The 17,581-nt window shown below is 46.6% G+C and overlaps 1 protein-coding gene across 1 annotated transcript; it reads left to right on the top strand.

Moving 5' to 3' along the window:
- The first annotated feature begins 13,781 nt into the window (after positions 1-13,781).
- On the top strand, positions 13,782-17,184 carry LOC143961644 (E3 ubiquitin-protein ligase TRIM39-like). The gene has a single exon (XM_077470966.1). It carries the CDS (start codon positions 13,808-13,810, stop codon positions 15,383-15,385), a length of 1,578 nt encoding a protein of 525 aa, XP_077327092.1. The 5' UTR covers positions 13,782-13,807; the 3' UTR covers positions 15,386-17,184.
- Positions 17,185-17,581: the final 397 nt, after the last annotated feature.

Below are 17,581 nucleotides of genomic sequence, written 5' to 3'. Positions count from 1 at the left end.
ATCACCTGCCACCCATCGCACAGCCCATCAGTGAACGTCACCTGTCACACAGCCATCAGCACCAGGAGGCGTTCCAGATCCTCTCCATGACCGATGAGAGCAACGGGGAATTCTCATCAGATTCCAATTTCCGATTCTGATTCCGAATCAAATTCGGCATTTAACCCGAATAGTGAATCGGAAATTGATTCGGAGGAAGAATGGGTCCCTCCTAAAAGGGCAAGGCCCTCTGAAAACCAGGATTATATTCCCAGGCCCGGTATCAGAGCTCCTGCCAGCAATAGGCCCCAAGAACAAATTCCCAGGCCCAGTACCAGCGCTGCTGTCAGCGTTAGGCCCCGGGATCAAATGCCTAGTACCAGCTTTGCCGCCGGCGATGGGCCTCACCAACAATTGCCCAGACCCAGTACCAGTGCTGGCACATCACGCCTGAGTACCAGCATAGAAAATTCCAATCCGACTACTAGAGTGTCACATCCCCCAAGAGCCAGGGCCTCTACATTTATGCCAGATGGTCTTGCCAACCCAACATGGCTGCCTTCCAACTCGGCATCACCAATTATTCCCCCTTTCACAGCACAGCCAGGTGTGCAGACCAACACCCAAAATTTTTCAGAGATTGATTTTGTTCATCTGTTTTAGCCCGACACATTTCTGCAATTAGTTGTGGACCAGACAAATTTATATGCCCAGCAGTATATTGCCAATAACCCCCACTCATCATATGCCCGGCCCTTTGAGTGGCGAGATCTCAATTTGGAGGAGTTCAAAATTTTTATGGGCCTCACCCTGAACATGGGGATAACAAAAAAAAAAGAAGGACATGCCTATTGGTCCACCCAACCCATCGACCACATGGCTATTTATTCTGCCGAAATGTCCAGGTCCCGATACAAGAAGATAATGCGATTTCTTCACTTTAGCGACAACACCGAGTGCCTTCCCCACAATCATCCAAATTATGACAAGTTATATAAACTTCACCCACTGATACATTTCTTTTCCCAACAATTTGCAGAACTCTATGTCCCCGATCAAAATATATGTGTCGATGAGTCCCTGGTACCCTTTTCAGGCCGGCTAGGAATAAAGCAATATATACCTAGCAAAAGGGCCAGATATGGAATAAAATGATACAAACTGTGTGAGAGAGCCACGGGATATCGGTATGCGTTCCGCATATATGAAGGAAGAGATTCCCAGCTCCAGCCCCCTGAGTGCCCGGCCTACATGGGCACAACTGGAAAGATTGTATGGGACCTGGCATGCCCACTTCTGAACAAAGGATATCACATATACCTTGACAACTTTTACACCAGCCTGCCCCTTTTCAGACACTTATACATTGCAAAAACCCTGGCCTGCGGAACCTGCAGAAAAAATAGAAAGGGCTTCCCACAATCACTGGCAAACAAAAAGCTGCGAAGGGGGGAAAGAGCATCACTGAGATGCAACGAAGTGCTGGCCTTGAAGTGGAAGGATAAAAGGGACGTGTACATGATGTCCACCATCCATGAGGACACTACAATTGATGTTCAAAGAAGACGAGGTCCCACTGAAAAGCCAACGCGTGTCCAAGATTATAATCTCTACATGGGGGGAGTGGATTTCAACGATCAAATGATTCAGCCCTATTTGTCAATAAGGAGGTCCCGATTCTGGTACAAGAAAGTAGCAATCTATCTAATCCATTTGGCCATTTATAATTCCTACATAGTCTACACCAAATCCATGGAAAGCCCCGCCCCCTTCCTAAAATTCATCGAAGAAGTTGTCATGTCCCTCATCTATCACCAAAGACCCCCCCTAGTTGACCTTCGCTCTGAGGCTGTTTGCCGACTTCGTGAGCGCCACTTCCCCTTCAGAATTCCAGCATCTGAAACAGGCCGAAGACGGCAAAAAAAATGTCGCGTGTGCACCAAAAAAGGGTTTCGAAAAGATACCAGCTACCATTGTCCCGATTGTCCCTCCCAACCTGGCCTTTGCATTGGTGAATGCTTCAAACTTTATCATACATCCCTAAAATATTTGCCCATATTTTTAACCATTTCCCCATTTTCATTATCTGTGCTGACCATTTTTCATGCTTCCCCAAATAACCATGCCACTGCCTTCCACGTGAACTGACCCTGGCCTGTTTTTTGACTATGCCTCTGCCTACTGTTTGGACTGCTTCTACGTGAACTGACCCTGGCCTGTTTTGTGACTATGCCTTTGCCTACCGTTTAGATTGCTTCCACGTGAACTGACTCTGGCCTGTTTTACCAACTACGCTTATGCCTACCGCTTGGACTGCTTTCACATCATCTGACCCTGGCCTGTTTTATGGACTATGCTTTTGCCTACCGCTTGGACTGATCTGTTGCCCTGCTACTCTAGGGCCGCGTACACACGCGCGGACTGTTTGCCCAACCTTGTTCGTCAAACAGTTTGTCAAACAGTCCGCTCAAAATTTGCATGAGCGGACTTGCCCACACACGAGCGGACTGTTTGACGAACAAGGTTGGGCAAACAGTTCGCTCAACTTTTGAAATGAACGGACTCGCCCACGTAAGGAGGACGCAAATCCGCCCATTTCGAGCGCGTGTACAGGTAGGCGGGGCCCGCGAAGGAGACGTCGCGGGCTCCGCCGCCTGGAATGGGCTTAAAGGGGAACCCCAACGCCGAAAAAAATTGGCGTGGGGGTTCCCCCCAAGTCCACACCAGACCCTTGTCCGAGCACGCTACCCGGCCGGCCAGGAAAGGGGGGCGAGCGAGCGCGCCCCCCCTCCTGAGCCGTACCAGGCCGCGTGCCCTCAACATGGGGGGTGCCTTGGGGAAGGGGGGGCCGCGCGGCCCCCCCACCCCAAAGCACCTTGTCCCCATGTTGATGAGGACAAGGGCCTCTTCCCGACAACCCTGGCCGTTGGTTGTCGGGGTCTGCGGGCGGGGGGCTTATCGGAATCCGGGAGCCCCCTTTAAGAAGGGGGCCCCCGGATACCGGCCCCCCACCCTATGTGAATGAGTATGGGGTACAATGTACCCCTACCCATTCACCTGTGAAATAAAGTACAAAAAAAAACACAACACATGGAAAAAGTATTTTATTGCACAGCTCCGGGGGTCTTCCGTCTTCTCGCCGGACTCCTCCGCTATGTGTGTGTAGCTCTTTTACTAGCGGAGGAGTCCGGCTTTCTTCCTCCCCGCCGCCGGCCTCTTCTCCCGACTTCGGGGGTCTTGTCCCCCTCTTCGGTTCTTCTGCCGGGCCACCGCGCCTGGTCCGGTGGCCCGGTCTTCTGTCGCCGTCTTCCGTTCTTCTGTCGCCGCCTTCGGTTCTTCTGCCGGGCCACCGCGCCTTCTTGTAGCTCTTTTACAGGCAGTGGCCCGGTCTTCTGTCGCCGCTGTCGCCGCCGCCGCCGCCGCCTTCCGTTCTTGTTCTTCTTCTTGTTCTTCTTCTTCTTCTCCTGGAGATGTTGACTCGACGAGCTCTCCGGCCGGAATGCCAGAGCCGCGCTGTGCGGTCACTTATATAGTGACAATGGGGCGGTGTCACATGGTATATGTCACATGGGTTGGTCACATGGGTTGATGTCACATGGGGACTATGACATCGTAAGGGGGCGGGGTCACCATGTGACCAACCCATGTGACATATACCATGTGACACCGCCCCATTGTCACTATATAAGTGACCGCACAGCGCGGCTCTGGCATTCCGGCCGGAGAGCTCGTCGAGTCAACATCTCCAGGAGAAGAAGAAGAAGAACAAGAAGAAGAACAAGAACGGAAGGCGGCGGCGGCGGCGGCGACAGCGGCGACAGAAGACCGGGCCACCGCCTGTAAAAGAGCTACAAGAAGGCGCGGTGGCCCGGCAGAAGAACCGAAGGCGGCGACAGAAGAACGGAAGACGGCGACAGAAGACCGGGCCACCGGACCAGGCGCGGTGGCCCGGCAGAAGAACCGAAGAGGGGGACAAGACCCCCGAAGTCGGGAGAAGAGGCCGGCGGCGGGGAGGAAGAAAGCCGGACTCCTCCGCTAGTAAAAGAGCTACACACACATAGCGGAGGAGTCCGGCGAGAAGACGGAAGACCCCCGGAGCTGTGCAATAAAATACTTTTTCCATGTGTTGTGTTTTTTTTTGTACTTTATTTCACAGGTGAATGGGTAGGGGTACATTGTACCCCATACTCATTCACATAGGGTGGGGGGCCGGTATCCGGGGGCCCCCTTCTTAAAGGGGGCTCCCGGATTCCGATAAGCCCCCCGCCCGCAGACCCCGACAACCAACGGCCAGGGTTGTCGGGAAGAGGCCCTTGTCCTCATCAACATGGGGACAAGGTGCTTTGGGGTGGGGGGGCCGCGCGGCCCCCCCTTCCCCAAGGCACCCCCCATGTTGAGGGCACGCGGCCTGGTACGGCTCAGGAGGGGGGGCGCGCTCGCTCGCCCCCCTTTCCTGGCCGGCCGGGTAGCGTGCTCGGACAAGGGTCTGGTGTGGACTTGGGGGGAACCCCCACGCCGATTTTTTTCGGCGTTGGGGTTCCCCTTTAAGCCCATTCCAGGCGGCGGAGCCCGCGACGTCTCCTTCGCGGGCCCCGCCTACCTGTACACGCGCTCGAAATGGGCGGACTTTCCGAGCGGGAACAGTCCGCTCATTTCGAAAGTACAGCGGACAAGCCCACACACGGGCGGACTGTTCGCTCAAACACAGTTTCAGCGGACAGTTTTTCGGAATTTCCGAAAGACTTTGTCCGTCCAACTGTCCGCTGAAACTGTCCGCTGAAAGCCCACACACGAGCGGACTGTCCGCCCAAACACTGTTCAGCGGACAAGGTTGGGCGAACAGTCCGCCCGTGTGTACGCGGCCTAGGACACAGGGGTCTCCCATGTTAGGGGCTCCAGAAATGTTTTTCCGGATGGAGGAAACAATTTTTATTGTTTCTTCCGGTTTTCGGAATAGGGTCTGGAGTCCGGAGGCTTCATAGAGATTTGGGTGGGTCGAAGCCTCTACCCCTGTGCCCCTGTGCACAGGTCTTACGTGATTGCGGCCCTCAGCCTGCCGCTGACTTACTGCCACCATGCCTCTGCCTGCCGCATGAACGGACCACACCGCTACCTGGACTATGCAAATAATTAGCTGTAGCAAGAGGCAGTATGTTTATGAAGGGCTGGAGAGCGGTGCGATAATGAGTGTCTGCAGGTAACGGTGTACCAGGACCAATATTATGGCTGTGCTGGCTGTCTCTGTCTGGACAATTTCTATGGACTGCCATGCTGACAATATCCTTGTGCTGACTATAGACAATATTCCTGCCAGCTGCCTTGATAACTACCATTGCTGTCGCTAAGCACATCCCTGCCTGCTGCCTGGAGCGGCGCTCTGGTGGATACTACACAGGTAATGCTTTTTTTTTTTACCCTTTCCACAATAGAATTTATTTTGGATTGTAATTCTTGGTATGTACATGCTATGTGTTAGAAATATGAAGGTCCTTCAAAAATGATAGGTTGCCAGGAAACTATATGTCATTTATGCTCCTGGAACGTCTGATGGTGCTACTTGAATGTTGGGCCTTTGTATGTGGCCAGGCAGTGTAAAAGTTTCACACATGTGGTATCGCCATACTCAGGAGGAGTAGCAGAATGTATTTTGGGGTGTCATCTTTGCTATGTACATGCCATCTGTTGAAAATATCTGATAAATGGACAACTTTGTGTAAAAAAAAATGCGTTTTCATTTTTTTCCACATTTTCCAAAAACTTCTGGAAAAAAATGAACCGTTCTAAAGACTCATTATGCCTCATAGATTATATGCTGGGGTGTCTGCTTTTCAAAATGGGGTCGTTTTGGGGGCAATTCCATTGTCCTGGTGCTCCAGGGCCTTCAAAAGTGTAATAGGTGGTTGATAAATGAGATGTGTCATTTATGCTCGTAGAATGCCTGAAGGTGCTATTTCAGTGTTGGGCCTTTGTATGTGGCCAGGCTGTGTAAAAGTCTCACACATGTGGTATCGCCATACTCAGGAGGAGTAGCAGAATGTATTTTGGGGTGTCATCTTTGCTATGTACATGCTATGTGTTGGAAATATCTGATAAATGGACAACTTTGTGTAAAAAAAAATGCGTTTTCATTTTTTTCCACATTTTCCAAAAACTTCTGGAAAAAAATGAACCATTCAAAAGACTCATTATGCCTCATAGATTATACGTTGGGGTGTCTGCTTTCCAAAATGGGGTCATTTTGGGGGCAATTCCATTGTCCTGGTGCTCCAGGGCCTTCAAAAGTGTAATAGGTGGTTGAGAAATGAAATGTGTAATTTATGCTCGTAGAATGCCTGAAGATGCTATTTCAGTGTTGGGCCTTTGTATGTGGTCAGGCTGTGTAAAAGTCTCACACATGTGGTATCGCCATACTCAGGAGGAGTAGCAGAATGTATTTTGGGGTGTCATCTTTGCTATGTACATGCTATGTGTTGGAAATATCTGATAAATGGACAACTTTGTGTAAAAAAAAATGCGTTTTCATTTTTTTCCACATTTTCCAAAAACTTCTGGAAAAAAATGAACCATTCAAAAGACTCATTATGCCTCATAGATTATATGTTGGGGTGTCTGCTTTCCAAAATGGGGTCATTTTGGGGGCAATTCCATTGTCCTGGTGCTCCAGGGCCTTCAAAAGTGTAATAGGTGGTTGAGAAATTAAATGTGTAATTTATGCTCGTAGAATGCCTGAAGATGCTATTTCAGTGTTGGGCCTTTGTATGTGGTCAGGCTGTGTAAAAGTCTCACACATGTGGTATCGCCATACTCAGGAGGAGTAGCAGAATGTATTTTGGGGTGTCATCTTTGCTATGTACATGCTATGTGTTGGAAATATCTGATAAATGGACAACTTTGTGTAAAAAAAAATGTGTTTTCATTTTTTTCCACATTTTCCAAAAACTTCTGGAAAAAAATGAACCATTCAAAAGACTCATTATGCCTCATAGATTATACGTTGGGGTGTCTGCTTTCCAAAATGGGGTCATTTTGGGGGCAATTCCATTGTCCTGGTGCTCCAGGGCCTTCAAAAGTGTAATAGATGGTTGAGAAATGAAATGTGTCATTTATGCTCGTAGAACGCCTGAAGATGCTATTTCAGTGTTGGGCCTCTGTATGTGGTCAGGCTGTGTAAAAGTCTCACACATGTGGTATCGCCATACTCAGGAGGAGTAGCAGAATGTATTTTGGGGTGTCATCTTTGCTATGTACATGCCATCTGTTGGAAATATCTGATAAATGGACAACTTCGTGTAAAAAAAAATGCGTTTTCATTTTTTTCCACATTTTCCAAAAACTTCTGGAAAAAAATGAACCGTTCTAAAGACTCATTATGCCTCATAGATTATATGCTGGGGTGTCTGCTTTTCAAAATGGGGTCGTTTTGGGGGCAATTCCATTGTCCTGGTGCTCCAGGGCCTTCAAAAGTGTAATAGGTGGTTGATAAATGAGATGTGTCATTTATGCTCGTAGAATGCCTGAAGGTGCTATTTCAGTGTTGGGCCTTTGTATGTGGCCAGGCTGTGTAAAAGTCTCACACATGTGGTATCGCCATACTCAGGAGGAGTAGCAGAATGTATTTTGGGGTGTCATCTTTGCTATGTACATGCTATGTGTTGGAAATATCTGATAAATGGACAACTTTGTGTAAAAAAAAATGCGTTTTCATTTTTTTCCACATTTTCCAAAAACTTCTGGAAAAAAATGAACCATTCAAAAGACTCATTATGCCTCATAGATTATACGTTGGGGTGTCTGCTTTCCAAAATGGGGTCATTTTGGGGGCAATTCCATTGTCCTGGTGCTCCAGGGCCTTCAAAAGTGTAATAGGTGGTTGAGAAATGAAATGTGTAATTTATGCTCGTAGAATGCCTGAAGATGCTATTTCAGTGTTGGGCCTTTGTATGTGGTCAGGCTGTGTAAAAGTCTCACACATGTGGTATCGCCATACTCAGGAGGAGTAGCAGAATGTATTTTGGGGTGTCATCTTTGCTATGTACATGCTATGTGTTGGAAATATCTGATAAATGGACAACTTTGTGTAAAAAAAATGCGTTTTCATTTTTTTCCACATTTTCCAAAAACTTCGGGAAAAAAATGAACCATTCAAAAGACTCATTATGCCTCATAGATTATACGTTGGGGTGTCTGCTTTCCAAAATGGGGTCATTTTGGGGGCAATTCCATTGTCCTGGTGCTCCAGGGCCTTCAAAAGTGTAATAGGTGGTTGAGAAATGAAATGTGTAATTTATGCTCGTAGAATGCCTGAAGATGCTATTTCAGTGTTGGGCCTTTGTATGTGGTCAGGCTGTGTAAAAGTCTCACACATGTGGTATCGCCATACTCAGGAGGAGTAGCAGAATGTATTTTGGGGTGTCATCTTTGCTATGTACATGCTATGTGTTGGAAATATCTGATAAATGGACAACTTTGTGTAAAAAAAATGCGTTTTCATTTTTTTCCACATTTTCCAAAAACTTCTGGAAAAAAATGAACCATTCAAAAGACTCATTATGCCTCATAGATTATACGTTGGGGTGTCTGCTTTCCAAAATGGGGTCATTTTGGGGGCAATTCCATTGTCCTGGTGCTCCAGGGCCTTCAAAAGTGTAATAGATGGTTGAGAAATGAAATGTGTAATTTATGCTCGTAGAATGCCTGAAGATGCTATTTCAGTGTTGGGCCTCTGTATGTGGTCAGGCTGTGTAAAAGTCTCACACATGTGGTATCGCCATACTCAGGAGGAGTAGTAGAACGTATTTTGGGGTGTCATCTTTGCTATGTACATGCTATGTGTTGGAAATATCTGATAAATGGGCAACTTTGTGTAAAAAAAAATGCGTTTTCATTTTTTCCCACATTTTCCAAAAACTTCTGGAAAAAAATGAACCATTCAAAAGACTCATTATGCCTCATAGATTATACGTTGGGGTGTCTGCTTTCCAAAATGGGGTCATTTTGGGGGCAATTCCATTGTCCTGGTGCTCCAGGGCCTTCAAAAGTGTAATATGTGGTTGAGAAATGAGATGTCATTTATGCTCGTAAAACGCCTGAAGGTGCTTCTTCAATGTTGGTGCTCTGTATGTTGCCAGGCTGTGTAAAAGTCCTACACATGTGGTATCGCTGTACTCGGGAAGAGTAGCAGAATGTATTTTGGGATGTAATTTGTTGTATGCATATGCTGTGTGTGAGAAATAACCTGATAATATGACAATTTTGTAAAAAAAAAAAAAATCGTCATTTTGCAAAGAATTGTGGGAAAAAATTACAACAAAAAAAAAAAATCATGCTACTTACTTAATACCTTGGAATGTCTACTTTCTAAAAAGGGGTCATTTGGGGGGTATTTGTACTTTCCTGACTAGTTAGAGTCTCAAGAAATGAGATACACCTGATGTACTGAAGGCCTGATCAGAAGTGATCAATTTTCAGTGATTGGTACCATAGTTTGTAGACTCTATAACTTTAAAAAAGACCAAATAATTTACACTAATTTAGGTTATTTTTACCAAAGATATGTAGCAGTATAAATTTTGGCCAAAATTTATGAAGAAAAATTACTAATTTGCAAAAAAATTTGATGGAAAAAAAGAAAAAGGCATTTTTTTCACAAAATGTACGGCATTTTTTATTTATAGCACAAAAAAAAAAAACCCCACTAGTGATTAAATACCACCAAAAGAAAGCTCTATTTGTGTGAAAAAAAGGACACAAGTTTCATATGGCTACAGTGTTGCATGACTGAGTAATTGTCATTCAAAGTGTGAGAGCGCTGAAAGCTGAAAATTGGTCTGGTCAGGAAGGGGGTGTAAGTGCACTGTACTGAGGTGGTTATGGAGCGTGCATTGCATCATGTCATTGATCAAGCCATGGAGGAGCAGGAGCAGGGAGATGAGGAAGTCGCAATGCTGGATGAATTCCCCGGGGGGGCTACTCTATCTGAGACAAGTCAGGAGTCTGAAGAGGAGTCAGAGGAGGATGGTGCCGGGGCGGATGAGGAGGAGCAAGAAGAGCATGTTTTAAACCTTTCTGGGATCCCTGTTGTGCGTGGATGGGGAGAGGAGAATGAGGAGGACAACATTATCCTGGATGATAAGCAGGAGCCAGGCCACCACACCGCTTCCAGTTTAGTGCAAATGGGGGCCTTCATGCTCCAGTGTTTTAACAGGGACCCCCGTATAAAAAGCATAAGGGTCAAGGACCAGTACTGGGTGGCAACGTACTTGGACCCCCGGTACAAACACAAAATGGATGAAATGTTACCACCATCACAGAGGGCTGTCAGAATGGAGCACTTCCAGGCCTTGCTTCGAGAAATGCTGCATTCTGCTTTTGTGTGCGCTGGCAGAGGAGGAATTCCCACTCCCAGAGAAAGAGTTGCGGGTACCAATCCAACAGCGCCTGCAAGAAGAGGGCGGTTTGAAGATGTGTTGGTGACTTCTGATATGAGGTCATTCTTTCAGCCGACCCATCGACCGGTGTCATCCGGATCCAGCATCAGGGAACGCCTAGACCGTCAGGTGTCCAACTACATCGGGTTAACGGGCGATGTGGATGCTCTGAGGAGTGATGAACCCCTGGACTACTGGGTGGGCAGGCTTGACCTCTGGCCGGAGCTTGCCCAATTTGCAATGGAACTGTTGGGTTGCCCCTCATCCAGTGTCCTGTCCAAAAGGACGTTCAGTGCAGCAGGGGGGATCATGACCGATAAGCGCACTCGCCTAACTCACGACAGTGTTGACTACCTGACATTTATAAAAATGAATGAGGCATGGATCTGGGAGTAATTCAACACATGTGACCAGTAGACCATGTATATCTCTATAAATGATTTATTTAATCAAGCACACAGACCTTTTTTCTACCTTTAGCTCACTTCCTTGTACAAAAAAAGCACACCCTACTATATGCCCGTACCCTCCTGTTTGAAAAGGTTGAGCGGTGTCATATTTTTGGGTCCCGCAGCGAGTTGCTGTCAGTGCTCTCCATCTCGGTGCTGGTGTCAGTGCTCTCTCTCGATCTCGGTGCTGGTGTGGTGTCAGTGCTCTCTATCTCGGTGCTGGTGTCAGTGCTCTCTATCTCAGTGCTGGTGTCAGTGCTCTCTATCTCGGTGCTGGTGTCAGTGCTCTCTATCTCGGTGCTGGTGTCAGTGCTCTCTACCTCAGTGCTGGTGTCAGTGTTCTCTATCTCGGTGCTGGTGTCAGTGCTCTCTATCAGGGTGCTGGTGTGGTGTCAGTGCTCTCTATTACCGTGCTGGTGTCAGTGCTCTCTATCACGGTGCTGGTGTCAGTGCTCTCTATCATGGTGCTGGTGATCATCTCCTGCACCCTCTTCATAGCCTACCCTGACCTTTCCTCTCCTCCATTGCCTTGAGCTCCTGAGTCCTGAATTGTCAAAATTTCACAGATAAAAAAAGAATGCTTGTCGTTGTCGATCCCAGATTCACTTCATACTTTTGTATGTTGTGGCCATGTGGTGGGACTATGTGTGCACAGATAATAAATATTTTGTGGCTGAAAATATGACCTGTAGGTTTTTAAGGTTCGCCTGTAATTGAAGTCACTGGGGCCCACCGCAAACTTTGCGGTTCGCAAACTTTTGCCCGCGTTCGCGGTTCGCGTTCACGAAACGTCCCGTCGAAAGTTCATCCATCTCTAGTCTCCAGGCCTGCTGGGTTTGAAGGATACTCTAGGCAGATACCTTAACTGAGGGTCCACTCACCCCTATACCACTCTACACCCCAACAGATGCTGCAACTGTGGCTCCTGGGAACACTAATATCCCAGAATTGGACACACTTGGACTAAACGTCTAGTGTTCAAGGGGCCTTAGGCTTCATGTACATGGGACGTTTTTACCACCTCTCCTGAACGATTTAACTTGACAGATAGTAACCCACGTTTAAAACGTCTGTTTTGCCACATTTACATGCCGTGTATAGTGGCGTTTGCCGCATTTGCGTTTAGAATTGCTTAAAAAAAAAAAGTTGTCAAAAATGAAGAATGCCTGTAAACTAAACGTGGCTAAATGCACGTTACCGCGTTTAGTGCTTGAAATGCCTGTAAACTCAGCTTCTGAATGCATTTTTTTTTTTTGCATTCCATAGAATGCCTCTAATCTCAACTTCCTTGAAACAACTATAAATGACCCTGTGTACATGGACAGATAAGATAACATAGAGGAGAGTTCAGGGGCAGTAGGAAAAAAATGCCAACTGCTAAACGTCCATCTACCAGCAGCCGTGTACATGAGGCCTTAGTGTGTTCTTCTTTACACCCATCTTTCCCTCTTTCTCTCAAAGTTGGGAGGATTGATTATCTTTACTACTGTGGAAAAAAAACCTTCTTTTTCAGTACTTTAACCACTTCCAGACCGCTGCATGACGATAAACGATGTCAAAACGTCACTTCCGCCCGTAGCTCTGAAAGGGCCATTTATTTTAATTAATTTTTTTAAATAACAATTTTTTTTATTGCATTTAAGTGTAAATATGAGGTCTGAGGACTTTTTGACCCCAGATCTCATATTTAAGACATCCCGTCCCGCTGAGCTAGCATGCAGAAGCGAGTGCATACGTGAGTAGCGCCTGCATATGTTCAAACCACACATGTGAGGTATCGCCACGATCGGTAGAGGGAGAGCAATAATTCTGGCCCTAGACCTCCTCTGTAACTTAAACATGCAACCTGTAGAATTTTTTAAACTTCTCCTATGGAGATTTTTATGGGTAAACTTTTTTTGTCGCCATTCCGTGAGCGGGCGCAATTTTGAAGCGTGACATGTTGGGTATCAATTTACTCGGTGTAACATTATCTTTCACAATATAAAAATAAATGGGCTAACTTTACTGTTGTCTTATTTCTTAATTTAAAAAAGTGTATTTTTCCCCAAAAAAGTGCACTTGTAAGACCACTGTGCAAATACGGTGTGACAGAAAGTATTGCAAAGACCGACATTTTATTCTCTACGGTGTTAGGACCCCCAAACATTATACATTTTTTTCTAAGTAATTTTCTAGCAAAAAAAACTGTTTTTAACTTGTAAACAACACATCTCAAAAAGTGGTTAAAGCGGGGTTCCACTGTCTTAAATGCTTTTTTTTTGGGGGGGGGGGGGGTGACAAAGAAGAGGTGATTACAATATAACTCGCTTGCTCCGTTTTTCTTTAATTAAGATCTCAGTTTTTGCCGATAAAATAAACTTTAAAATGTTTACACTGACGGTTCTCATCTTGCCTGTGGGCATATGAAGCCCACGGGCATCCTCTTCCGGGATACTGTGCCGCTGATAGACCAGCATGCGCTGGTATCGCCGATCTTGCACATGTGCAGTAAGCTTATATCCGAGCGCTGTCAACAGCTCAGGTTACCATCACAACGGGTGGCAGTGTCGGAAGTTCTGTCCTGTTGGGATGGAAACAGAGATAAAATTTTTGCCCTCAGCAGTGCCCACCGCCTTCTGGGAAATGGTGACACAAATCTCCCAGGAGCAGTAGCGAGCGGAGGCGTCGAGGGAAGTGAAGTCTTTAGCCCAGGCACTGGAAGAGGCAGATTTCGTGGGACCGCATAGCAACAGGGAAAAAAGGGTAAGTTAAAAAAAAAATATTTTATCCAATTTATTTATTTTGGTTGGTTACTGCACAGTAAAGATTTTTATTTTTTGGGGGAAACACCACTTTAATAATACTGATCTGGATCAGCCTCGCCCTGTGTAGGAGGAAGTGACCCTCCCAACTGCATTCTTCTCCGGTGTCAGAAATTTTCACTGTCATTTCTCTCGTCTGCTGTCAGCGATGGCGTCTGCTAACCTGAGAGCTGAGTTGGAATGTTCCGTCTGTCTGAACATTTATACAGATCCTGTAAACCTGAGATGTGGACACAACTTCTGCCGGGCCTGTATTGATCATGTGCTGGATACACAAGGGGGGTCTGGAGGATATTCCTGTCCTGAATGCCGAGAGAAGTTTCAGCATCGTCCTGCACTGCAAAGGAACATAACACTACGTAACATAGTGGGGAATTTCCTGTCTGCTCAGCCACATCAGGAGGAGTCCGGGGTCTTCTGTACTTACTGTGTGGACTCTCCTGTACCTGCTGTTAGATCCTGTCTGCTCTGTGAGGTTTCTCTTTGTGATAAACACCTGAGAGTCCACAAAAAGTCTCCAGAACACGTCTTATGTGACCCCACCTTGTCCATTGAGAGCAGGAAATGCTCCGTCCATAAGAAGATCTTGGAGTATTACTGCACTGAGGATGATATCTGTATCTGTGTGTCTTGTAGTTTGGCTGGAGAACATCGAGGACACCAGGTGAAGATGCTGGACGAGGCTTCTGAGAAGAAGAAGGAGACACTGATGAATGTTCTGCAGAAACTTCTGACAAAGAGAGAGGAGATGGAGGAAAGAGTCCAGAGTCTGCAGGAACACCGGAGGAAAGTAGAAGAAGAAGCAGCTGGTGACACCAAGAGAGTCACTGTCCTGTTTAGAGATCTCAGGAGACGTCTGGAAGACCTGGAGAAGAGAGTCCTGAGGGAAATCTCCGGGAGGGCAGAGCGGATCTCCATCTCCATCCGGGATCTGGAAATAAAGAAGGAGGAGCTGTCCAGGAAGTTGCGTCACATTGAGGAGCTGTGTAACGTGACGGATCCACTGACTGTCTTACAGGAATCAGACACAGGTGACTTGTGTGATACTGAGGATGGAGATAATGAGGACAGAGAGAGACATGAGGAGCTCCTCCATGATGGAGGGGGTCTGGATGTGGATGGGATATCACACACATTACACACATTATCTGATATAATAAGAGGGGTAAATGTATCCTCCTATATACAGGGAGCTGCAGACATATTACTGGATGTAAATACAGCTCAGAATAATCTCCATATATCAGATGACAGGAAAACTGTATCCTTGTCAGATAGAAAACAGAATCGTCCCAAAACACCAGAGAGATTTCAGGATTCTTCTCAGGTGTTGAGCAGTCGGAGTTTCTCCTCAGGGAGACATTACTGGGAAGTGGATGTCGGGGGATCAGATGGATGGGTACTCGGGATGTGTTACCCCAGTATAGACAGGAGAGGAGGAAGGCAGTCAGCGATTGGATATAATAAGAAGTCCTGGGGTTTGTGGAGGGATGGTGATCGGTATGGGGGAATACATGACAGTAAAGAGATCCTCTTACCCCCCAATATCTCCAGTAACAGAGTCAGGATAGATCTGGATTATGAGTTCGGACGGATCTCCTTTTATGATCTGTGTGACCCGATCCGACATCTCCACACCTTCACCACCACCTTCACTGAGCCCCTCCATGCTGGGATACGTGTATGGGGAGGTTGTATGAAGATCTGTGGGGGGAATAGGGAATAATAGTAATAGTCAGAACTCTGCCCAGAGACTAATGATGTCACAGGGATGGATAGTGGGATTGGTAGAATTTTCAGCCAATAGGATAAAGCAGTGGGTGGGACTTCAGTCAGTGCCCTGCAGGTTTTTCTTATATTTTTGATTTCTCCCTCTGTCACTCCCTGTGATTGGGTAGGAGATCTCTCCAGTTACTGGAGTAACAGTGAATGACATGTTCCTATTTGTCAGTAAAGAGGGGTGTGGCCTATCTATCTATCTATCTATCTATCTATCTATCTATCTATCTATCTATCTATCTATCTATCTATCTATCTATCTATCTATCTCATGACAATTACTTTCATTGTAATCATTAAACAGAAAGTTATCCCAGTGTGTGACATCAGCAAACTCCTCCTCTGGCCCCTCCCCCTATTCCCTGCCCCTCCTCCACATGCAGTCGCTCTGTGCGGGGTGCAGTGCGGTCGCTGTGATTGGATAGGATGGGGTCCCCTTTCCTCCTCCTATTCCATACAATCTATACTAAATAGAGATGAAAAGAAATGTAACAATCTCAGAGGAAATATATGAAGAAGGGATCTAGAGATTTACTGCTAAGACAATAAAATGTGATGTATCATTAAAGTGTATGTCCACCCATAATGTTTTATTTTCTTAGTTTTGGATGGAGTGGGAGAGAATTAGAACCCCTGTCAGGATTTTACTGCTATCCAGATCTCCATTAAAGAGATTTCCCTTCACTTCCTGTCCCGGTGACAAGATTTTACCAAGCAGGAAGTGAGGGGCGCTCTCCACAATTATAATAAAATCTGACTGGGGCTCTAGGCCTTCCCCTATTCTACTAAAAAATGTATGTCTGGGTCCCCTTTGCCGATTTCCTCTCACTTCCTGTCCGGTACAATGTTGTCAGCAGGACAGGAAGTGAGGGGAATCCCCAGATAGCAGTAAAAACACCACAGGGGTTCTAATCCTCCCTCACTCCATCCAAAACTATAAAGAAAAGTTCTTAGCTTGGCATAGACTTTAATAGAATGTATCAGTAATATAATAGTGTCGGTGTCACTGTTATCAGCACTGAGATGTATATGGCTGTGCAGCATGTTCTCCGGTCTCTCCCTCATCTTCCCCACCAGAGAGGACAATACCTTACAGAGACACGGCACACATCAGGCTGGTAATATCTAGAATATACAGGTAGCCAAAGAGGGTGAGACCAGAGAACACGCTCAGGGCTGCTGTTAGAGATCATGGTGCCCCGTACATTACCTGACAGGGACCCCCCAGCCTGGATGGGTGTGTGGGGTCAGGTGTATGGCTCTGAACACGACTTCAACCACATGAACAAATTCATGCAGCCAGACTACCTGTGGGAAGGAACCCTTAATTATGTTTTTTTTTTACAATTTATTTTTGTTTTATTATTTAAATTTTTTAACAGCCCTGTGGGGGGTGGGGGGCTTTTGTGGAATATCAGGGGTCCATACAGACCTCTGATGATACACTCTTTAGGCAGAAGAAGAGATTGAGGACAGAAATCCCCACTTCTTTCTCTGGAGCTGAAGCTTGCCGGGAATGAATGAAGAGGAAGTGTTCTGTACAGAGGCTTACTGTTCATTCACCAACCGAAGCATAGTAATCACAGTTTATCATGCTTCAGTTATGAATAAACACAGAAGTGATCATTATCAATCACTCACTGTGTTCACTGAGAAAAAGAAGGGGCTGATAAATATGAAATATTTACTGGTCCCCCTGTGTGCCCACAGCAGCTGACAGCTAGTGCCAGGTAGGGGAGGAGAAGCTGGCGGAGCTGTGGGGAGAAGAGGGCCACCATGGGATTAGAGCTGTGTGGAATGGAGATTGGGGACAGGAGGGGGGTGATCAGAGCAGTGGGGGGCCAGTCTCTGAAACCGAACCCCCTGTGGCTCCCCCTGCAGCAGCTGGTGGGAAGGAGAGAAGGGGAAGTCATCTGCACTGTGGGGGAGATGGTGGGGGCTCTTGCCTGTGATCAGCAGATTTTTGAACTGGCTGCACCATAAAGCTGCCCAGACCCCATACAGGAGGGCCGGTTCTACCCCCTCTGTGGCCCTAAACACCAATATACATCACAGTGCTGCTAACAGTCACACCATCTGATTGGTTGCTCCGGGTCTCACACTCTGCACTACTGTGCTGAATAAGAAGAGATGTATTATGGGA

The sequence above is a fragment of the Lithobates pipiens genome, unplaced genomic scaffold (assembly GCF_037356315.1).
Source record: "Lithobates pipiens isolate NorthernLeopardFrog02 unplaced genomic scaffold, aLitPip1_a1.2 Scaffold_8, whole genome shotgun sequence".
NCBI lineage: Eukaryota > Metazoa > Chordata > Amphibia > Anura > Ranidae > Lithobates > Lithobates pipiens.
This window is presented reverse-complemented; position numbering and strand designations above follow the sequence as displayed.